General features: G+C 49.1%; 1 protein-coding gene across 6 annotated transcripts in view; it reads left to right on the top strand.

Annotated features, from left to right (window-relative positions):
• LOC121301048 (CUGBP Elav-like family member 5) overlaps positions 1 to 23,810 on the top strand; it is a 54,033-nt gene that overhangs the window by 1,982 nt on the left and 28,241 nt on the right. For all 6 annotated transcript variants that reach the window (XM_041230139.1, XM_041230137.1, XM_041230138.1 and 3 more), the window contains exon 2: positions 6,140 to 6,222. In XM_041230139.1, the coding sequence (XP_041086073.1) occupies positions 6,140 to 6,222 (83 nt within the window). The remainder of the gene's footprint in view (positions 1 to 6,139; positions 6,223 to 23,810) is intronic.

Raw genomic sequence — 23,810 nt, 5'->3', positions numbered from 1 at the left:
CGTGCGTCACACGGCACTCTTCCACTGGGAACGTGCGTCACACGGCACTCTTCCACTGGGAACGTGCGTCACACGGCACTGCTCCACTGGGAAGGTGCGTCACACGGCACTCTTCCACTGGGAAGGTGCGTCACACGGCACTCCTCCACTGGGAAGGTGCTTCACACGGCACTCTTCCACTGGGAAGGTGCTTCACACGGCACTCTTCCACTGGGAAGGTGCTTCACACGGCTCTCTTCCACTGGGAAGGTGCGTCACACGGCACTCTTCCACTGGGAAGGTGCTTCACACGGCACTCTTCCACTGGGAAGGTGCTTCACACGGCACTCTTCCACTGGGAAGGTGCTTCACACGGCTCTCTTCCACTGGGAAGGTGCTTCACACGGCTCTCTTCCACTGGGAAGGTGCGTCACACGGCACTGCTCCACTGGGAAGGTGCGTCACACAGCACTCAGCCCGGAACAATGCGGTCAGCCGGTCAGCCTTTTGTTTTAAGGACCAACTCATTCCTTCAAGTCCAAATCCTAGAAAAATGAACTAACAACTCAGTTAACTGTACATTATATAGATATAGATAGATAGATAGGTAGATCTCGCGTGCATTAACATGTATATTTCAGTGCGTGGTTTCGATGGAGTGCTTATCCACAGCAGTCGCTGCTCACCACGCGCGTCATTTAAAAAACAGCCCCTTTTTTCCCACTCGAATTGATTTGCATCACAAAAGCAAATCGTTCATTCGCTCTGGAAATGATGTTACACCTCGGACTGGGGCCACAGCAGCGAGGAATACTACTACTACTACTAATAATAATAATAATAATAATAATAATAATAATAATAATAATAATAATAATAATAAGAACAATAATAATAAGAACCAGTCCACGAAGATGTCTTGTAAATGAATAGTCCTGCTGCGCGAGAGGGGATGCAATCTGCTTTAAAAAGACACAAAACGTGCAATTATAATTTAAAATGCAATTTAAAATAAATCGGTCTCGCACAGCCGGTTTCTGTAGCCTGCAAATCATTTGAAGTTAACAGCCTAACTGCAAGGCGAGTGTCTGTGCATTGTGAGGGCCTTGTTGAGGAAGGGTTTGGGATGCTTCGTTTGAAACGTTTTTGCTCTGTACTCTGTGCAAGAGACGCTGGTTTGCACACCGTTTAATTTGCAGTGGTAACATTAGCCTCGTTTGGCAGCACTGTTCTCAATGCGTACATCTAGACTAATAGATCGGCGGTCTGACCGAGGGCTTCTGGTGACGTCATCAAACCACAAGAGCACAGCGTGGGCGATTTCTGATGAGTCGACCGGAGCCGCCCGGGGGTTCAGCTCAACCCAGAAGTGATTCGCTTCAGCCCCGCGTATTGTTGATTGGAAGGATCCCACTGTTTTCTACACATAATACAACGACGGTTAAATGAACGGCGGGTCTCCAGTCGGACTCTCAGGGTTGTGCGTATGACGTCACGATGACCTCATCTAGTTCTCAAGCTCGGTTCTCTTTCAGTCTGTTGAACCCTCAGCCCGGCCCCGCGCAACACGGGCTGCTGCAGATGCAGGTTCCCTTCAGAGGCTGATTCGCCTTTCCTGGGAGCGCTGGTAGCTCCTCTCGGGGTGTTACAGTCCAGGATCTGTCATCGGCGGCGAGGAAGGCACAGACGCTGTGCGACTTGTCCTGGCACACCACACTGCTCTCTACTCGGTGCGTCGGAGCGGAGCGGAGGGGAGGGGAGGGGGTATCATATTAAGATTGTCCGGGAATCATTGAGTTAATGCATTCATACACGGAAGAGATTGATTGCTATAAGCCAACTGAAGCAGAAGCACATTAAATCATATGAATAATCTAATTAAATATTTATTAAAATATTCCTTTTTATACTCGGGCTGATAAATTGGATGTGTGAACGCACTTTTTATTATAGGGGGAGGGTCGCAACAGGAGCTCAAGCAGAGCGGCGCGACGATGCAGTGTCGCCCACCAGGGGGCAGTCTATTAGAGCGCTAAAGCAAGGCTTTGAAATCCAGCGCTGGAAACCTTCTCGCTGCCTCTTGCACTGTAAAGAGGATGAACAAACCGCACCCCGCTCTCTGACCGTGAACCAGGACCCAACACGATACTGGACATGCTTCGTGAAGAAGTGACACATCGCCAGTTTAATAATTAGCTGCAACGTTCCGTTAATTATTCAAATACTGTGTTCAGTTTCAGTTACTTGTCTTCATTATATATATATATATATATATATATATATATATATATATATATATATATATATATATATATATTTACGTTTTTGCTCAGAACGAGCCAACTTCCCAGCACTTCGGTACCATATCTTTGTCAAAGGAAAACAAACCTTGAAGGCACTGCTAGGCTTCTGTTGCCATGGTAACTGCTCTCCCTTATTTCTATTCAAATCTATTGGCGTGCTTGCGATGTCATTTGCTGCAGGTAATGATCTGCTGTTCCTTTCAACATAACCCTTCAGGCACCAGAGTATTGACTCTCCCTAGCCATTCATTTTGCTTTTATTTATTTGCTAAAAGAGAAACTAACAGCGATTTAAAGACTTTAATATCCTGGCTGACAAACAGGAGTCTGTTCCAGAGCGGTCCTGCGCAGTGGTGTCGGACTGAGCGCTTTCAGGGTTGACTGCACAGGGGAGGTGTTGTGTGTGTTGGTTAGCACAGCGCTCCCCCCTCGGTTGCCTGTATTTTCATTTGCAATCAGTCTTGTCTGGAGAATTCTAATTGTCAGTAACTTTGATGGAGACTGTGGGGCTCCTCCTCTCTATCTCTCTATTTATCCCTCTTTCTCTCCCTCCCCTCTCTATCTCTTTCGCTCTCTCTATATCCCTCTCTCTCCCTCCTCTCTCTCGCTCCCTTTATATCCCTTTCTCTCTCCCCCTCCCCTCTATATCCCTCTCTCTGTAAACCACCATGCAAACAAACAGGAGTGTAAAGGTGGCCTGGCAGGGTTTCCAGCACTGTAATGCATTGCTGAATCTCTTGACCGCGTTCTGTCTCTGACAATACCATGGCTTATTACACTGCACCTTCACGACTGTTGCCTTGGCAACTCCGCAGCCCGATTCCATGAGAGAGGGGCTGGCAGAGCTGCAGACAGCTCTCCCTCAGCCTGTTCGGTTTCACTGAGTTGTAGTGTGAGGGAGCGATAGATTAGTGATGAGGGTGGTGTTTGCCTCACTGGCCCATGGTAACAGAAGTGATGTCAGCTCTGGGACTGGAAATACAGTAACGGTTATCCTGTCCGGGACAAGCCATCTCCAGCGCTGGACACCAAAAAAGACTTCTCGTAGTTTATTGTGGGTGATGGTTTATTCCTTCTTCGTAGCTTTTTAAATGAAAGCGCGTTGGTGATCAGGGCAAGCTGCTAATCGTAGGTGAGTATCTCCCGTTCTAGAGCAGCGCTGTTTGAAAAAGCAATAACATTATAAAGGGGGGGGAGTTAGAATCCAATTATGAGGTATTTGCTCAAGCGTTTCGTGCTGAAGTCATTAACATCTTAACACCTGTTCATTTGAGAGACACCACCTGTACGGTAATTGCTATTCAGAGAGAGAGAGAGAAAGAGAAAGAGAGACGACAGAGAGAGATAATAATAACTGCTTGGAGTAACACAGGGTTATTGAATTTCCCAGGTCTTTCAGCCTCGGTGGATATTGTGATTATTATTCTGCCCCCCCCCCCCCCCCCCCCCCCTGCTGTGGATCAGTTTCCCTGGTGACAGGAGCTGTGGGGTCTGCCGTCATGCTCCCAGCTACAGCGTGTCTCGGTCCTCCCGCTCCGGAGGGAAGGGGGTGCTATTGTGATGACATGATGACGTTCTGGATGATCCTGAGCTGTGATTGGTAGATTTCTCAGGCTGGCAGGAGTTTGCAGTAGAAGTGTACCAGCTGGCTATGTGCTCTTACTGCACACCTTTTCAAAACTGGTACAGCAAAAATCATTTGTATCGACGATCAACAGGGTGAATATATTTCAGTGGGGTTCATTGGCATCCCATCATAATCCCAGTGTGTTACCCTGACGATCCCCAGTCCAGCAGTCCACAGCATTATAGATATTATTGTGTACAATACAAGCTGTGGTACAGATAAGGTGCGATCACTGTGTGCGCGTGCGTGCGTGACACACACACTAACATTGTGTGATTGTACACAAGATCTGCAGATGTGTTCTGTCTGCTCAAACTGTGACGCCCCCCCCCCCCCCCCGATTATTAAACAAAATAACTTATTAAATAATAATAATAATAATAATAATAATAATAATAATAATGTATTTATTTTTGAGGTATTAAGGATAAGTGAAGTGCTCTCTCAGCATATTTGCTGCAGCAGCACTATGCAGCAGTGACAGGATAGTTTATAACTGCTCCCCAATCTAGGTGTCATCACTCCCTAATGATGAGCAGAGCTGGGGAACTGTCAAATTAATTTAACAGCGTTTTCGTATTGTACAGTTTACCTGGAGAGAGTATGGCAGCTTGTTGTGATCTAACCACGTAATCCTTCTCTCTCTCTGTCGCTCTCTCACCATCTCCTCCGTCTCCCCTATTTCTCCCTCTTGTTCTCCATAATCCTCTTTCTCTCTCTCCCATCTTCTCCCTAACTCCCCCTCTCTCTCAAATTCAAAATTATAAAGTTATGCAAATATATATTTACAAATAGAGCAGATATCTCTCTCTCTCTCTCTCTCTCTCTCCTTCCAGTTCCCATAGCGTCATTAACCCTTTAGATACTCGCTCAGTGAACAGGTCGCCGATCAATCGCAAGTGTTTGACAAAGAACAGAACAATAATTCCTGTTCCGGTCCGAGGAGCTCTGTGCCTTTCTCAGCCGGGTAGAGAGACAATGCCATGTTTGTAAAGAGAGTCTGAATTGCAGATTGATCCACGCGGAGTGCCCTCTCACACTCTCTGTGCTGCTGTCTGCAGGGGGGTTGAACTCTGACCCCTATTGAAGTGCGGGTTCAAAGGGCAGCTCGGAACAGATTGGGGGGGGTGGATTTATGTCTTTCTTTTCACTTCTTTATTAATTTTCCTAAAGGCTGTTGTCATCAAGGGATAGCACTAACCTTTATCCAATAGCACGAGGGATTCATTAATCAATCTGTCTATTGACTGACTTGTGCATGTTTGAAAAAGAATGAGTAAAAGCTCACCGTGTGTTTGCTGTCGTCCATCGAGTGAGTGTTGGGACCAGAGACCCGCGAGTGGGGAGGGTGATTCTATCAGGAGGCGCTATGCAGGCTGCTAGAGACGGCACAACCAGCCCTGCCTGCCCCTCAGTCCACGTGCTGCTAGGAACCGGATGAGCGCAGATGGGCTCCTTTCATTGCTGAACCCTCTTCTGTTGTTGTGTTGAATGGGGCAGGGCATTATGATGTTCAAAGCCAAACCTCCTGGAGAGGGGCTGTGCCCCCCAGTGGAGGCCCTGGTTTCATTTCGCTCAGCGTTTCTGTTGTCTTGTCAGAGGACCTGCTCGTGTTGGTCTTAAGAGGATCCACCCCTGAGCTGCCTGCCCCTAACCCAGCGCCAGACAGCCTGCTTTCTGCTTCATGCCAGCTGAGCGTGTGGCATCTCAACCCGGGCTGTGAGAGCATTTAATTCCATCTCCTGACATGTGAATTCACAAGCCCACGATACCAGGGCTTGAAACTCGCTCTCGTCCTGGCCTTCAGAATCTCTCTCCTCGGTCAATGAGCAGGTGGGTCCCAGGAGCTTGAACAGGATCTCTGAAGGAACCGACTCTCCACACGGCGTGGGCGAGTCTCACCTGCGAGGCTGCAGGGTTGCTAATCAGAGTTTGAAGTTTATAAGTGAGATCAGTCTCCGGGCTGTTGAAGTGTTCTGCTTCTTTGAGGTGCTTGTGAACCCCAGGGCTGGGTGCAGCAGGGCTGGTGTGAGTTCACAAGCCTGTAATAACAATGCAGGGGCCGGGCCTGAGATGCAATCCTTGGTCTGTTACTGAAATTGAAACGAGTCCGCTGGGCATCCTTTTCTAATCCAGTGTGGATGCCAGTTGGCAGTGTTTTGGAAAGGTGAAAGTGTGTGCCTGTGATTCCAGTGGCTCTCATGCACCTCTTGTATTTCTCTCCTTGCAGGCTGTGCCTTCCTCACATACTGTGCCAGGGAGTCTGCAATCAAAGCACAGAACGCTCTGCATGAACAGAAGACGCTGCCTGGGGTAAGTGACCCGTCTATCAGTGCCTGTGGAATCGCTCTGCACAGCAGAGCAGCCGGGCAGGGAGCATGTGAACGTGACGAGCAGCCCGTAGCCCCCAGTCAGTACAGACAACCCCAGAGACTCTGTGCACCTGCACTGGGAAACCTTGCTGCTTCTTCACCTGTCATTGAAGGACGTGGAACAGCAGAACACAAGTCTGTCCGCATCTGTTTAGTGACTCTACTTGTGGGATTATCAAATTCTGCAACTGGTAGCAAAAATAATTAGACAGTGGAGCTGACACGGTACTGTGTGTGTGTGTGTGTCTGTACCATTAGGATACTAATCTGTCATTGTAGATATAACTGGTTGTAATCCTAACTTGTTGCATCCTATCTTGTATTGCATTCTAATAGTATTGTTATTTGCACTTACTCTAAACTGCACTGTGTTTAAATATTACGCTTGCGTTGTAACCCTGATAACAAAATAACAGTGATACCACTGTGGCACCATTCTACCAATGGCAGCTTCATTGTATTGCAGTGCCTCTGTGCGACCCCCTCACACAGTACAGGATTGCATTGCTATTGCAGTGCCTCTGTGTGACCCCCTCACACAGTACAGGATTGCATTGCTATTGCAGTGCCTCTGTGCGACCCCCTCACACAGTACAGGATTGCATTGCTATTGCAGTGCCTCTGTGCGACCCCCTCACACAGTACAGGATTGCATTGCTATTGCAGTGCCTCTGTGTGACCCCTCACACAGTACAGGATTGCATTGCTATTGCAGTGCCTCTGTGCGACCCCCTCACACAGTACAGGATTGCATTGCTATTGCAGTGGCTCTGTGCTGCCTGCCTGTCTGTCTGCATTGCCACTGAAGATCAATAGGGACAGTGTTGAATCCCCTGGGCTCGGTTGAAAGTGTGTGTGCCCCGGTTAATGGACTCGCAAGCACAGAACGATCCAAAGCACAGAGACGCAGCTCATTAGATGTGGTTGTTTCCTGGGGAGACAAGAGGCACTTCTTTCAATAGTCCATCCCAGCTGAATACGCTGTGTGACGCTGCTGGAAGAGGATCGGAATCTCTCTGAGCAGCCCCGCTGTGTGACGCTGCTGGAAGAGGATCGGAATCTCTCTGAGCAGCCCCGCTGTGTGACGCTGCTGGAAGAGGATCGGAATCTCTCTGAGCAGCCCCGCTGTGTGACGCTGCTGGAAGAGGATCGGAATCTCTCTGAGCAGCCCCGCTGTGTGACGCTGCTGGAAGACGATCGGAATCTCTCTGAGCAGCCCCGCTGTGTGACGCTGCTGGAAGAGGATCGGAATCTCTCTGAGCAGCCCCGCTGTGTGACGCTGCTGGAAGAGGATCGGAATCTCTCTGAGCAGCCCCGCTGTGTGACGCTGCTGGAAGAGGATCGGAATCTCTCTGAGCAGCCCCGCTGTGTGACGCTGCTGGAAGAGGATCGGAATCTCTCTGAGCAGCCCCGCTGTGTGACGCTGCTGGAAGACGATCGGAATCTCTCTGAGCAGCCCCGCTGTGTGACGCTGCTGGAAGACGATCGGAATCTCTCTGAGCAGCCCCGCTGTGTGACGCTGCTGGAAGAGGATCGGAATCTCTCTGAGCAGCCCCGCTGTGTGACGCTGCTGGAAGAGGATCGGAATCTCTCTGAGCAGCCCCGCTGTGTGACGCTGCTGGAAGAGGATCGGAATCTCTCTGAGCAGCCCCGCTGTGTGACGCTGCTGGAAGAGGATCGGAATCTCTCTGAGCAGCCCCGCTGTGTGACGCTGCTGGAAGACGATCGGAATCTCTCTGAGCAGCCCCGCTGTGTGACGCTGCTGGAAGACGATCGGAATCTCTCTGAGCAGCCCCGCTGTGTGACGCTGCTGGAAGACGATCGGAATCTCTCTGAGCAGCCCCGCTGTGTGACGCTGCTGGAAGACGATCGGAATCTCTCTGAGCAGCCCCGCTGTGTGACGCTGCTGGAAGAGGATCGCAATCTCTCTGAGCAGCCCCGCTGTGTGACGCTGCTGGAAGACGATCGCAATCTCTCTGAGCAGCCCCGCTGTGTGACGCTGCTGGAAGACGATCGCAATCTCTCTGAGCAGCCCCGCTGTGTGACGCTGCTGGAAGACGATCGCAATCTCTCTGAGCAGCCCCGCTGTGTGACGCTGCTGGAAGACGATCGCAATCTCTCTGAGCAGCCCCGCTGTGTGACGCTGCTGGAAGACGATCGCAATCTCTCTGAGCAGCCCCGCTGTGTGACGCTGCTGGAAGACGATCGGAATCTCTCTGAGCAGCCCCGCTGTGTGACGCTGCTGGAAGACGATCGGAATCTCTCTGAGCAGCCCCGCTGTGTGACGCTGCTGGAAGACGATCGGAATCTCTCTGAGCAGCCCCGCTGTGTGACGCTGCTGGAAGAGGATCGGAATCTCTCTGAGCAGCCCCGCTGTGTGACGCTGCTGGAAGACGATCGGAATCTCTCTGAGCAGCCCCGCTGTGTGACGCTGCTGGAAGAGGATCGGAATCTCTCTGAGCAGCCCCGCTGTGTGACGCTGCTGGAAGAGGATCGGAATCTCTCTGAGCAGCCCCGCTGTGTGACGCTGCTGGAAGAGGATCGGAATCTCTCTGAGCAGCCCCGCTGTGTGACGCTGCTGGAAGAGGATCGGAATCTCTCTGAGCAGCCCCGCTGTGTGACGCTGCTGGAAGAGGATCGGAATCTCTCTGAGCAGCCCCGCTGTGTGACGCTGCTGGAAGAGGATCGGAATCTCTCTGAGCAGCCCCGCTGTGTGACGCTGCTGGAAGAGGATCGGAATCTCTCTGAGCAGCCCCGCTGTGTGACGCTGCTGGAAGAGGATCGGCTGAGCAGCCCCGCTGTGTGACGCTGCTGGAAGAGGATCGGAATCTCTCTGAGCAGCCCCGCTGTGTGACGCTGCTGGAAGACGATCGGAATCTCTCTGAGCAGCCCCGCTGTGTGACGCTGCTGGAAGACGATCGCAATCTCTCTGAGCAGCCCCGCTGTGTGACGCTCTGAGCAGCCCCGCTGTGTGACGCTGCTGGAAGAGGATGCTCCAGTTGTTTCTTTGCGGAATGCTGCTTGGTATGCAGTTTGCCGGAGGCAGTGTGTAATTCATGTAAACGAGGAATCCTCCTGAGATGTGTTACGAGGTGTTAACAGCTGCGTTTCATCATTAACTAGTTCCTGGCCACATTGCAATGAAGGCTTGTTGTCCTGACTTCCTTGACTTCACACGGAGAAGTTCTGGATAAAATGCAGAAGAAAAGAAATGAAACTGCTAAGACCGGATTTCTTTGTTTTTTTTAATGGGGATGCTAATTAGAAGGTGGCATAATGAATGTATGCACATGTTGGAGGAGTCGGTCCTGTTTGAAATGGGTGGTTGCCATGGTGACTGGTCTGCCTGTGTGACATCTCGCTCTGCTAGGCCTAGGTGTCTGGAGCTGTCACAGTGGGGAGCTGGCCATGGTGCTGAGCACTGCAGCCCTGTCTGTGTGTGGGTGCCTCTTTCTCTCTCTCTCTCTCTCTCTCTCTGTTGAAGCTCTGCCTGGCTGGCTGGCTGCCTCTCTCACTCCGTCAGGATGCACAGCGAGTCTGCAAGGCTTGCAGTGTTAGCAGATCAGTTCTGACACGGCTCAGGTTAGCTGCTTGCCTCGGGGTCTCAGCCAGTGCCCAAGCTCATGTACAAGCTGCTTGCATTAGCAAAGTGACAAGCTGCTGTATTTCACCCTGCAGCCCTGCGCTGCCATGGCGACGGGGAGCGCATTCTCCCTGTGTTTTTTTATCCCTTTTAAAAACTAGGAGCTCTGAATCATCATTCTCTCCTTCAAAGGACACGCCACAGGAAGGACAAATCCCCAGCAAAGTCAAATGTCTTACATCTGCTGTACACCCCACTGGTCATTATGGACAGTCCTTCTATACAGGAGCTCTCTGAGGGTTCATATTTGAAACTGTAAAGTCAGATGGTGTATGTGGAGTTCATTCTGGGCCAGCTGTATAATGATCAAGGTCCATTGATCTGCTAGTGCTGCACTTAGCTTATTACTGGGACGGAGCTCTCTGCAGAAATCCGGTGCTGATGATCGGGCGAGGGTCGCTGGGGTCGGCTGGACTGATTTACCATCGAAACAGAAACAAGTGAAGAAACAGCAGAGACTGTGGAGAACGGCAATCCACACAAACCCACGCAGCTGTATCTTCACTCGCTCTGAACAGCAATCCACACAAACCCACGCAGCTGTATCTTCACTCACTCTGAACAGCAGTCCACGCAAACCCACGCAGCTGTATCTTCACTCGCTCTGAACAGCAATCCACACAAACCCACGCAGCTGTATCTTCACTCGCTCTGAACAGCAATCCACACAAACCCACGCAGCTGTATCTTCACTCGCTCTGAACAGCAATCCACGCAAACCCACGCAGCTGTATCTTCACTCACTGAACAGCAATCCACACAAACCCACGCAGCTGTATCTTCACTCGCTCTGAACAGCAATCCACACAAACCCACGCAGCTGTATCTTCACTCACTCTGAACAGCAATCCACACAAACCCACGCAGCTGTATCTTCACTCGCTCTGAACAGCAATCCACACAAACCCACGCAGCTGTATCTTCACTCACTCTGAACAGCAATCCACACAAACCCACGCAGCTGTATCTTCACTCACTCTGAACAGCAATCCACACAAACCCACGCAGCTGTATCTTCACTCGCTCTGAACAGCAGTCCACGCAAACCCACGCAGCTGTATCTTCACTCACTCTGAACAGCAGTCCACGCAAACCCACGCAGCTGTATCTTCACTCTCTGAACAGCAATCCACGCAAACCCACGCAGCTGTATCTTCACTCACTCTGAACAGCAGTCCACGCAAACCCACGCAGCTGTATCTTCACTCGCTCTGAACAGCAATCCACACAAACCCACGCAGCTGTATCTTCACTCGCTCTGAACAGCAATCCACACAAACCCACGCAGCTGTATCTTCACTCGCTCTGAACAGCAATCCACACAAACCCACGCAGCTGTATCTTCACTCGCTCTGAACAGCAATCCACACAAACCCACGCAGCTGTATCTTCACTCGCTCTGAACAGCAATCCACACAAACCCACGCAGCTGTATCTTCACTCGCTCTGAACAGCAATCCACACAAACCCACGCAGCTGTATCTTCACTCGCTCTGAACAGCAATCCACACAAACCCACGCAGCTGTATCTTCACTCGCTCTGAACAGCAATCCACACAAACCCACGCAGCTGTATCTTCACTCGCTCTGAACAGCAATCCACACAAACCCACGCAGCTGTATCTTCACTCGCTCTGAACAGCAATCCACGCAAACCCACGCAGCTGTATCTTCACTCGCTCTGAACAGCAGTCCACGCAAACCCACGCAGCTGTATCTTCACTCGCTCTGAACAGCAATCCACACAAACCCACGCAGCTGTATCTTCACTCGCTCTGAACAGCAGTGCAAACCCACGCAGCTGTATCTTCACTCATTGAACAGCAATCCACACAAACCCACGCAGCTGTATCTTCACTCGCTCTGAACAGCAGTCCACGCAAACCCACGCAGCTGTATCTTCACTCGCTCTGAACAGCAATCCACACAAACCCACGCAGCTGTATCTTCACTCGCTCTGAACAGCAATCCACACAAACCCACGCAGCTGTATCTTCACTCGCTCTGAACAGCAGTCCACACAAACCCCGCAGCTGTATCTTCACAGCTGTCCACACAAACCCATCTTCACTCACTCTGACGTGCTAAGCATTTCAGTGATTCCACACAAACCCACGCAGCTGTATCTTCACTCGCTCTGAACAGCAATCCACACAAACCCACGCAGCTGTATCTTCACTCGCTCTGAACAGCAGTCCACACAAACCCACGCAGCTGTATCTTCACTCGCTCTGAACAGCAATCCACACAAACCCACGCAGCTGTATCTTCACTCTTGAACAGCAATCCACACAAACCCACGCAGCTGTATCTTCACTCACTGAACAGCAATCCACACAAACCCACGCAGCTGTATCTTCACTCACTCTGAACAGCAATCCACACAAACCCACGCAGCTGTATCTTCACTCACTGAACAGCAATCCACACAAACCCACGCAGCTGTATCTTCACTCGCTCTGAACAGCAATCCACACAAACCCACGCAGCTGTATCTTCACTCGCTCTGAACAGCACTCTGCACACAGGACTCCTGGGTCCAGTCTGATCCAGTGCAGAAATACATGTAGTAGAATGTCTGTCCTGTTCTCATGCGTGCTCAGCGAAGGAGTTTATTCTTCAGCTTCACCAAAGCAATGCAGGGCCGAAAGGGTTAATGAAATGAAGCCGGGGGGGGGGGTGTCATTAACCCTTTCCCAGCTGCTTCTAAAGAGGGGGCTGGAAGCTTATTGTTGTGTTTCAAAGCTCTCTCTAACCTGTGGGGAATGCTTACAGAATTTTAAGGTTGAAAATGGCAGTGTAGGCACACAGCATTCACATGCACTGCGGTTGACGTGCTAATTTGCCATTTCAATAGTGATTGCAGTTTCGTATTAGGGCCCTGTCACGTTTTGTAATAACGGTCGAGTGATTTATTACAGACGTGACAGCGCGGGTGACTGCTTGTGACAGGCTTTTAACAGAATGCGATGGAGCCGTGCCTGGCAGCGGCGCGCACTGAGGGATCTCGGCAGAGACGGCTGTGTAATCGACTGACCCCCCCCTGCACCCCCTCCAGCTCCGCAGTGACAAGCATGCCAAAGCTGACCTAGATTACTAGCAGGGAGCGGCGTGGCTGTGAGTTTGTGCATCTGCCTTGTAGGTCAGTCCTACACCGTTCTCCCGCTCTCCAGGATCTCTGCTGCTTCTCTGCCGACGCGATGTAACCCTGCTAGCGCTGCACATTCCCAGCTCAGCATTGCCACAATATTGACAGGGAGATCTAGAATTGGTGCGGAGTTCTTGTTATTGGTTATGTGAGTGGTTACCAGCATTGTAGACAGTCTGTGTCTCTGTGAGTCTGTGTCTCTCTGTGAGTCTTTGTGTCAGTGTCTCTCAGTGAGTCTGTGTCTCTCGGTGAGTCTGTGTCTCTCGGTGGGTCTGTGTGAATCTGTGTCTCTCTGAGTCTTTGTGTGAGTGTCTCTCAGTGCGTCTGTGTCTCTCGGTGGGTCTGTTTGTGTGTCTCTCATTGAGTCTGTGTCTCGGTGGGTCTGTGTGAGCCTGTGTCTCTCTGAGTCTTTGTGTGAGTGTCTCTCAGTGCGTGTGTGTCTCTCATTGAGTCTGTGTCTCGGTGGGTCTGTGTGAGTCTGTGTATCTCGGTGGGTCTGGTGGTCCTGCCTGTCGTTAATGGCAGGTTAATGCTCTGGTGGATTGAGTCATCACACATCTCGCTCGCGGCTAATGGCTTTCATCCAGTAACCATGGAAACAGCAGCAAGCAACAGCTTGCTGTGAATTCCAGCTGCTGCCTGTATTAATGAGTGTCATTACAAAGATCCTGCGACCGGAGCAGCAGGGCCACAGCCATGCATATACCAGCGCTCTCTCTCCATTTCTCAGTGAAATACTGCATTGCTTTTAAAGACCGGGCACCTTCTCACCAGCAGATCACCCTGCCCATCACTCCTTCATTCACTCGCAAAACAGACAGCTGGCTTGAACCAGGATCCAGAAATCCTCCACATCCTCTCTGTAAAGAGGAGGAGCATTACCCAGCCTCCTCCAGCTGCTATTATAAATGATACACTGCATTGAAGAGGAGCGTTACCCAGCCTCCTCCAGCTGCCATTATAAATGATACACTGCATTGAAGAGGAGCGTTACCCAGCCTCCTCCAGCTGCTATTATAAATGATACACTGCATTGAAGAGGAGCGTTACCCAGCCTCCTCCAGCTGCCATTATAAATGATACACTGCATTGACGAGGAGCGTTACCCAGCCTCCTCCAGCTGCCATTATAAATGATACACTGCATTGAAGAGGAGCGTTACCCAGCCTCCTCCAGCTGCTATTATAAATGATACACTGCATTGAAGAGGAGCGTTACCCAGCCTCCTCCAGCTGCCATTATAAATGATACACTGCATTGAAGAGGAGCGTTACCCAGCCTCCTCCAGCTGCCATTATAAATGATACACTGCATTGAAGAGGAGCGTTACCCAGCCTCCTCCAGCTGCCATTATAAATGATACGCTGCATTGAAGAGGAGCGTTACCCAGCCTCCTCCAGCTGCTATTATAAATGATACACTGCATTGAAGAGGAGCGTTACCCAGCCTCCTCCAGCTGCCATTATAAATGATACACTGCATTGAAGAGGAGCGTTACCCAGCCTCCTCCAGCTGCTATTATAAATGATACACTGCATTGAAGAGGAGCGTTACCCAGCCTCCTCCAGCTGCCATTATAAATGATACACTGCATTGAAGAGGAGCGTTACCCAGCCTCCTCCAGCTGCTATTATAAATGATACACTGCATTGACGAGGAGCGTTACCCAGCCTCCTCCAGCTGCTATTATAAATGATACACTGCATTGAAGAGGAGCGTTACCCAGCCTCCTCCAGCTGCTATTATAAATGATACGCTGCATTGAAGAGGAGCGTTACCCAGCCTCCTCCAGCTGCCATTATAAATGATACACTGCATTGAAGAGGAGCGTTACCCAGCCTCCTCCAGCTGCCATTATAAATGATACGCTGCATTGAAGAGGAGCGTTACCCAGCCTCCTCCAGCTGCCATTATAAATGATACACTGCATTGAAGAGGAGCGTTACCCAGCCTCCTCCAGCTGCCATTATAAATGATACGCTGCATTGAAGAGGAGCGTTACCCAGCCTCCTCCAGCTGCCATTATAAATGATACACTGCATTGAAGAGGAGCGTTACCCAGCCTCCTCCAGCTGCTATTATAAATGATACGCTGCATTGAAGAGGAGCGTTACCCAGCCTCCTCCAGCTGCCATTATAAATGATACGCTGCATTGAAGAGGAGCGTTACCCAGCCTCCTCCAGCTGCCATTATAAATGATACACTGCATTGAAGAGGAGCGTTACCCAGCCTCCTCCAGCTGCCATTATAAATGATACACTGCATTGAAGAGGAGCGTTACCCAGCCTCCTCCAGCTGCCATTATAAATGATACACTGCATTGAAGAGGAGCGTTACCCAGCCTCCTCCAGCTGCTATTATAAATGATACGCTGCATTGAAGAGGAGCGTTACCCAGCCTCCTCCAGCTGCTATTATAAATGATACACTGCATTGAAGAGGAGCGTTACCCAGCCTCCTCCAGCTGCTATTATAAATGATACGCTGCATTGAAGAGGAGCGTTACCCAGCCTCCTCCAGCTGCTATTATAAATGATACACTGCATTGAAGAGGAGCGTTACCCAGCCTCCTGCATTGTAGGTAATGAACAGGTGTGAAGCAACAGATTAAAGTCCATTCGGTCCATTGTTAATCAATTCATTCGAATGTAGATGCAGTACAGCGTCATTGAGACAGAACCAGGCTTCGGGTTTCCCAACAGGACTAGTTAATTGAACCCCAATGGCTGTATTTGGAACCCAGCGTACAGAACCCACCGCATTCCGGAATTTAAGAATGGTTCTTTAGAGAAGGTTCTGGAGAGAGCCCAGAGATTCTGTCTTTGATTTATTTTGGATTTGCTCTTACCTGCTGAGTCGTGCATCTATAAATAAAAGAATACATACATGCAGACACTGTTTCTGGTTCTCATGTGCTGCACAGTAAGGAACTGGCCTGTGTGTGTGTCTCTATTTGTACAGCAAACCTTTTAGCCTTTACAACCAGCACCCTATCTGTTGCTGTGGCAATGCCCAAAGCAAGAGAGCTGTTTCAATGTGATTTGAAGCCCCTCCCCTATCTGAATCTGGATGCAGAGACAGACTGATTGATCTGAGCCAGACGTGACTGGAAGCATCACGAGCAGCCACAGCGACTCGCTAGAAGATAAATACTGTGCAAGCAGCGGACCGTTCGACCCCAGCGCCATGGCGCAGGAACCCGCACAGGACAGGCGCATTAAACTATATATATATATATATAATGTATAGCGAGAGAGAGATCGTATATATACATATAGAACGAGGAGGATTGCTAATTAGCTAGTTACTTCCGTCTTCAAAGTGCAGTACCCCGGTCTGAAGGAGAGGCGCTGACCCCCGGTCTGAAGGAGAGGCGCTGACCCCTGGTCTGAAAGAGAGATTCTGTCCCCTGGTCTGAAGGAGAGGCGCTGTCCCCTGGTCTGAAAGAGAGACTCTGTTCCCTGGTCTGAAAGAGAGACTCTGTTCCCTGGTCTGAAAGAGAGATTCTGTTCCCTGGTCTGAAAGAGAGGTTCCCTGTCTGAAAGAGAGATTCCCCTGGTCTGAAAGAGAGACTCTGTCTGAAAGAGAGATTCCCCTGGTCTGAAAGAGAGACTCTGTCCCCCGGTCTGAAAGAGAGACTCTGTCCCCCGGTCTGAAAGAGAGACTCTGTCCCCCGGTCTGAAAGAGAGACTCTGATTCTGAAAAAAGAGTCCCCTGGTCTGAAAGAGAGACTCTGTCCCCTGGTCTGAAAGAGAGACTCTGTCCCCTGGTCTGAAAGAGAGATTCTGTTCCCTGGTCTGAAAGAGAGACTTTGCCCCCTGGTCTGAAAGAGAGATTCTGTCCCCTGGTCTGAAAGAGAGATTCTGTTCCCTGGTCTGAAAGAGAGACTCTGCCCCCTGGTCTGAAAGAGAGACTCTGTTCCCTGGTCTGAAAGAGAGACTCTGTCCCCTGGTCTGAAAGAGAGATTCTGTTCCCTGGTCTGAAAGAGAGACTCTGCCCCCTGGTCTGAAAGAGAGACTCTGTCCCCCGGTCTGAAAGAGAGGCGCTGTTCCCCGGTCTGAAAGAGAGGCACTGTCCCCCATTCTGAAGGAGAGGTGCTGTCCGCGGTGCTGAAGGAGAGGTGCTGTCCCCCATTCTGAAGGAGAGGTGCTGTCCGCGGTACTGAAGGAGAGGTGCTGTCCGCGGTGCTGAAGGAGAGGTGCTGTCCGCGGTCCTGAAGGAGAGGTGCTGTCCGCGGTGCTGAAGGAGAGGTGCTGTCCCCCGGTCTGAAGGAGAGGTGCAGTACCCCGGTCTGAAGGAGAGGCGCTGTCCGCGGTGCTGAAGGAGAGGTGCTGTCCCCCATTCTGAAGGAGAGGTGCTGTCCGCGGTGCTGAAGGAGAGGTGCTGTCCGCGGGGCTGAAGGAGAGGCGCTGTCCACGTTGCTGAAGGAGAGGTGCTGTCCCCCGGTCTGAAGGAGAGGCGCTGTCCCCCATTCTGAAGGAGAGGTGCTGTCCGCGGTGCTGAAGGAGAGGTGCTGTCCGCGGTGCTGAAGGAGAGGTGCTGTCCGCGGTGCTGAAGGAGAGGTGCTGTCCGCGGTGCTGAAGGAGAGGTGCTGTCCCCCGGTCTGAAGGAGAGGTGCTGTCCGCGGTGCTGAAGGAGAGGTGCTGTCCGTGCTGCTGAAGGACGAGCGCTTTTAGGAACCGCTGATCAGGTGATGAGTACCAGCTAGCCGTGCTCTCTGTACATTAAAACAACTTCAGAGGGAACTGGAGACTTCTTAATCCTTTTAAAGTAATTTATTATTATTATTATTATTATTATTATTATTATTATTATTATTATTATTCATAGTAGTAACTGTAGCATAATTATTATTGGGGGGGGGGGGTCGCTCTTTGTGTTGCTTGAGATATGCTCTCCCTGCCTCTGCCTGTTTTTCTCTCTCTGCCTCTTCTCATCAAAGCTATTTTTGATTAGCCCAGTGGCCGCAACTTTCTTTTTTCTTTCTTTAAGACAGTCGGCAAGCCGAGCGTGGGGGTGTTTACAGCGTGAGTGGGTGTGGTGGGGTTGAGTGGGAGTGGGAGTGGGTGTGGGCTTGAGTGTTAGTTTGCAGCCTGTGTGTACAGAGTGGTGTTGCTCCCATACCCCAACAGTGGCATTCATTATAAACGCATAATAAATATTGCATAGATTCTGCAGAGTGTATTCGAACGAGGCAATTGTATTGAACCCTATTCACAAGGGCTTTATAAATACTGGGGTCTCTTTTACAATGTTTTTCACTGCAGAGAACCCCCCCCAATCGTATTTGTGTGTGTGTGTGTGTGTGTGTATGCGTGTGCGCGTGTGTGTGTGCGTGTGTGTGTGTGTGTGCGTGTGTGTGTGTGTGAGTGTGTGTGTGTGTGTGTGTGTGTGCGTGTGTGAGTGAGTGTGTGTGTGTGCGTGTGTGAGTGCGTGTGTGAGTGTGTGCGTGTGTGTGTGAGTGCATGCGTGCGTGTGCGTGTGTGTGAGTGCGTGTGTGCGTGCGTGTGTGTGTGTGTGTGTGTGTGTATTTGATGCACAAGCCTTGTAAGTTTCAGCATGTTTTTGTTTCCCTGTGCTCTCGTAATAAGATCTTTAGCAGGGTGTCTGGAGGGAGGCCGGTCCGTCTAGCCACAGATTCCCAGAGGTGTGTTTCCCCTACTAACCTCGTTCAGGTTTTTTTGTCTTTCCTCTCCTGAGTGCTGGCGGACTGTGCTGGCATCAGAGTGAGAAGGCAGGGGGCTGAATGGCTTTCCTCACTGTGGGATTTCTTTTGTTCTCTCCCCATGTTTATAATGTGCATTGACCATGGGAAGCGTCTATAAGAGAGAGCCTGCACTGAGTGTATATATACAGTGTGTATACACACACACACACACATTATAGCTGAAGCGTTGTTCTTTTTATCAATTGCTTTTCTTCGTCATGAAGTATTTCTAGTGAATGATGAGTGTCTTGTTGGATCCTGATTCTCCTTGGATAGAGAGCTGGGTGCTGTGTTTGAATTCTCTGTAGTGTGTGTGTGTGCATGGATATATAGACCCTGTGTAGTGGTATATTTCTAGAGAGGCTGATTGCCTTGGACAGCTGCTGCTGTTTTTAAGCACCAATCGGCTTTTTAAAATGTGTTTCAGTATCGAGTGGGGCAGCATGGCAAAGAGCCGCCAATAAACATGACTGACAGACGCCTTTCAAAGACTGCTGATTCCATTAAGATACCGAGCTTTGATCCCGCTGGCCAGGGCGCTCTGAGGAGCGTGCTGATACCAGCCAGCAGATCCGCCCCCCCCTTTAGAAACAAAGCATTTGAAAACACACACACACACAGAGCTGTAATGAGTTCTCTAGCTTGCTTTCTTTCTCTACACAATGAAGAGGAGGGCGGGGCGCTGTCTGTGTGGGTCTCTAGCTTGCCAGGCTCTGCCCACGGGAGCCGACAGCGTGCTGGTTCTGGCACTGCTACACCGTTCATTATTACACGGGCGGTGTTGCCATGGCGACGCAGAGTTAATTATGGTGTGCGTGGGAGCCCCACAGTCAGAGGGCAGAGGGGGGGGCACCCAGGGTCATGTGTTTAACTGTAAGTGTTCGTCTTCAGTGAGAGAATGAAGGAGTCTCAACAGGGTAACAGGTGCTGTGCAGATTGAATGAAACAGAGCTCAGATTGGGAAGAATTCTCTGCATGCCGCTTTCAGTCGCGTCACAGTGAGCTGTAAACCTTTTATTTGTTTTCGAATGACTTTTCTTTCTCCAAATGGGAGCCCCCCCCCACCTAACCCCCCTTCACTGGCGCTCTGCAGACCTGTTTAAATTTTAATGCTGTTTATTTTATGCCTGATGCCTGATTTCCTTGTATAAAAATTTATGATGACATTTTCTACATGCCATAAAATATTCATAAATGTCATTACTAATATCGTTTGCAGCTCATCTAAATTGATCCTTGCCTGCCTTTATCGCTCTGACCTGGTGATTCCTGCAGAGTCGCAGTAATACACAGGAGAACAGTGCTCTGTAATTCTAGTACACCGTCACGCAGCGTGTGGATGTATGTGTGCTTCCCTCACAGCAACTGTCATGCCTATCCTGACTGTAGAAGTACAGCACTGTGTAGTAAAGCACAGTGAAAGCACAATCAGTCCGAGAAGGAATCAGTACGCTCCAATCGGATCCTTCACCATACTTCATTGATTGTCTGTCTCTGTCCAAAATGACATGTAACCGAGCATGTGTGTGAGCCGTCCCTCCAATCAAACGAGCTGGCAGTGTGAGGGACAGCTGAGAGAATGGAAAACGCCATGCATTAGTTTCCACTTCTTAGCCACTCTGTTTCCCTGGATTAATCAATGCTAACCTGCTTTATCACAGCCACGTCTCTTCCAGATACAAAAATCTAGTGTGTCCCTGGCTTCAGGGTGGATAAATCATGTTGCAAAAGAGTAAATAAATCAACACATAAATAAATAATGAAACGTAAAGTCTCCCCACAGCTTGCTGTTCTAGTACAGTATTTATATCCTGTATGAGTTTACCACAGAATGGTCATTCTGCAGTTTTCTCCCATGCTTTTCTCTGTGTATACTTTGCATTTACCAGAGTTTACCCTGGTTTATTTTAATATGTTTTACCAGACCATACTTTGCATTTACCAGAGTTTACCCTGGTTTATTTTAATATGTTTTACCAGACCTCTCTGTGCTTTACAATGCTTCCCTATGCTTTACCAGACCTCTCTGTGCTTTACAATGCTTCCCTATGCTTTACCAGACCTCTCTGTGCTTTACAATGCTTCCCTATGCTTTACCAGACCTCTCTGTGCTTTACAATGCTTCCCTATGCTTTACCAGACCTCTCTGTGCTTTACAATGCTTCCCTATGCTTTACCAGACCTCTCTGTGCTTTACAATGCTTCCCTATGCTTTACCAGACCTCTCTGTGCTTTACAATGCTTCCCTATGCTTTACCAGACCTCTCTGTGCTTTACAATGCTTCCCTATGCTTTACCAGACCTCTCTGTGCTTTACAATGCTTCCCTGTGCTTTACCAGACCTCTCTGTGCTTTACAATGCTTCCCTATGCTTTACCGTACTTTCACTGTGCCTCATTACACTTTACGCTTTGCCTTTACTATGGGATATTTATAAGGGCATGAACATCCACAACGTGTGTAAGGGTAAGACTGTAAGGATCTCAGTCTGGTGAACTCGTCTGGGCTAGTGGTGCCTTCTTCAGTGCAGCTTCTTTACTGGGTGTGTTTGTGGATCTGCAGTGAGAGTCCAGCCCTCGGTGCGAGGCTGTGAGGTTACACATTGATAAATAAGTAAAGCAGCGTGTTCCAGCGGTGAAGGTGTTAACTCTCCATGCTGCTCCTCCTCTCCCCTCTCCTCAGGTAGCGCACAGCTCCTTTCTCTCAGCCGCTGGCAGCTTTTCTTTGGTGTTTGTTACCCTTTCTGTTCACCTCTGGGGACTATTCAGTGTCACTCCCCTTTAAATGATGATGAAAGACAACTCTGGCCAAATTTAGTTCACCTTTAAAGGTCAGGTGTTGCCATGGTGACACTTGGTGATGTGCTTTTAGGCTCCAGTTCAAGTCTTGGCTTTGATGTCTATTTTTCATTAAAGATGAGGTGTGGGGGGGGGGTTGTAGTAAAAGCAGAACAATAACAAGCAGGTGCAGCGACACAGATACAGAACAGACCCTATAGAGACTCAGGCTGGTTTAATACAGAACAGACCCTATAGAGACTCAGCCTGGTTTAATACAGAACAGACCCTATAGAGACTCAGCCTGGTTTAATACAGAACAGACCCTATAGAGACTCAGGCTGGTTTAATACAGAACAGACCCTATAGAGACTCAGCCTGGTTTAATACAGAACAGACCCTATAGAGACTCAGGCTGGTTTAATACAGAACAGACCCTGTAGAGACAGCCTGGTTTAATACAGAACAGGCCCTATAGAGACTCAGGCTGGTTTAATACAGAACAGACCCTGTAGAGACTCAGCCTGGTTTAATACAGAACAGGCCCTATAGAGACTCAGGCTGGTTTAATACAGAACAGACCCTATAGAGACTCAGCCTGGTTTAATACAGAACAGACCCTATAGAGACTCAGGCTGGTTTAATACAGAACAGACCCTGTAGAGACAGCCTGGTTTAATACAGAACAGGCCCTATAGAGACTCAGGCTGGTTTAATACAGAACAGACCCTATAGAGACTCAGGCTGGTTTAATACAGAACAGGCCCTGTAGAGACTCAGGCTGGTTTAATACAGAACAGACCCTATAGAGACAGCCTGGTGTAATACAGAACACACCCTATAGAGACAGCCTGGTTTAATACAGAACAGGCCCTATAGAGACTCAGGCTGGTTTAATACAGAACAGACCCTATAGAGACTCAGGCTGGTTTAATACAGAACACACCCTGTAGAGACTCAGGCTGGTTTAATACAGAACAGACCCTGTAGAGACTCAGGCTGGTTTAATACAGAACAGGCCCTGTAGAGACTCAGGCTGGTTTAATACAGAACAGACCCTGTAGAGACTCAGGCTGGTTTAATACAGAACAGGCCCTATAGAGACTCAGGCTGGTTTAATACAGAACAGACCCTGTAGAGACTCAGGCTGGTTTAATACAGAACAGGCCCTGTAGAGACTCAGGCTGGTTTAATACAGAACACACCCTGTAGAGACTCAGGCTGGTTTAATACAGAACAGACCCTGTAGAGACTCAGGCTGGTTTAATACAGAACAGGCCCTGTAGAGACTCAGGCTGGTTTAATACAGAACAGACCCTATAGAGACTCAGGCTGGTTTAATACAGAACACACCCTATAGAGACTCAGGCTGGTTTAATATAGAACAGACCCTATAGAGACTCAGGCTGGTTTAATACTGAGACAGGATAGAAATCACAATAACGAACTAAGGTAATCTCAATCTGAACGAGTCTTCCATCCTGAGAGCAGAAGCAGGAACAGTTTTCAATAGCTTCGCCGCACCCTTCTTTTAATCTTCATGTGTTTTGGGGAAAGGATATTTTATGGTGGTCATTCCCCTGGCTGAGTCAGTGCCCTGATTCTTTATCTTTGTGACTTCCGTTTCCAGAAGATGAATCCGTTTGGGTTTCTGTGCGTGCAGGGGAGAGGGAGACACATGTAAAGCTCTGAATGAAACCAGTTCATTTAAAGGCAGTAAGTTGAGACTTCACTGAAGCTGTGTTTGAACTGGCTGCAGCGCACATAAGCACAGGTCTCTGCAAGCCATCCAGCTATTGCCTTTAACCATTTCACTATATTAAAAATATGAATATTTAACTATGTAAAGGGGTGGGGTTCAGCTTCAGAAGATTCATTCATTTCAATTGCAATCGTGGAACTTAAATATATGTTCAAATTAATATTTTTTACTATATGAATTATTAACCAAACTTAAATCAGAAATATTCAATGCTCAAGTGTTGAATTATGCTCCCATAAATACATAAACATACAGTATTATCTCACATTATTGAGTGTGTATATACTAATATATATAATATGATAATGATATGTGTATATATATATATATATATATATATATATATATAAGATAACACAGCGTATGTGCATAAATTTATAGATTTATATATCTATCATATACTTCAAACGTTGGCTCGTTATAGCAACAGCGGTGTGCATAATTTATAGATTTCATGTGAGATCAATCCAACTTCAAAGGGCTCCCTTCATA

This window comes from Polyodon spathula, chromosome 26, assembly GCF_017654505.1.
Source record: "Polyodon spathula isolate WHYD16114869_AA chromosome 26, ASM1765450v1, whole genome shotgun sequence".
Classification (NCBI taxonomy): Eukaryota; Metazoa; Chordata; class Actinopteri; order Acipenseriformes; family Polyodontidae; genus Polyodon; species Polyodon spathula.
The sequence above is the reverse complement of the archived record's forward strand: the minus strand, read 5'-3'. Positions and strand labels throughout refer to the sequence as shown.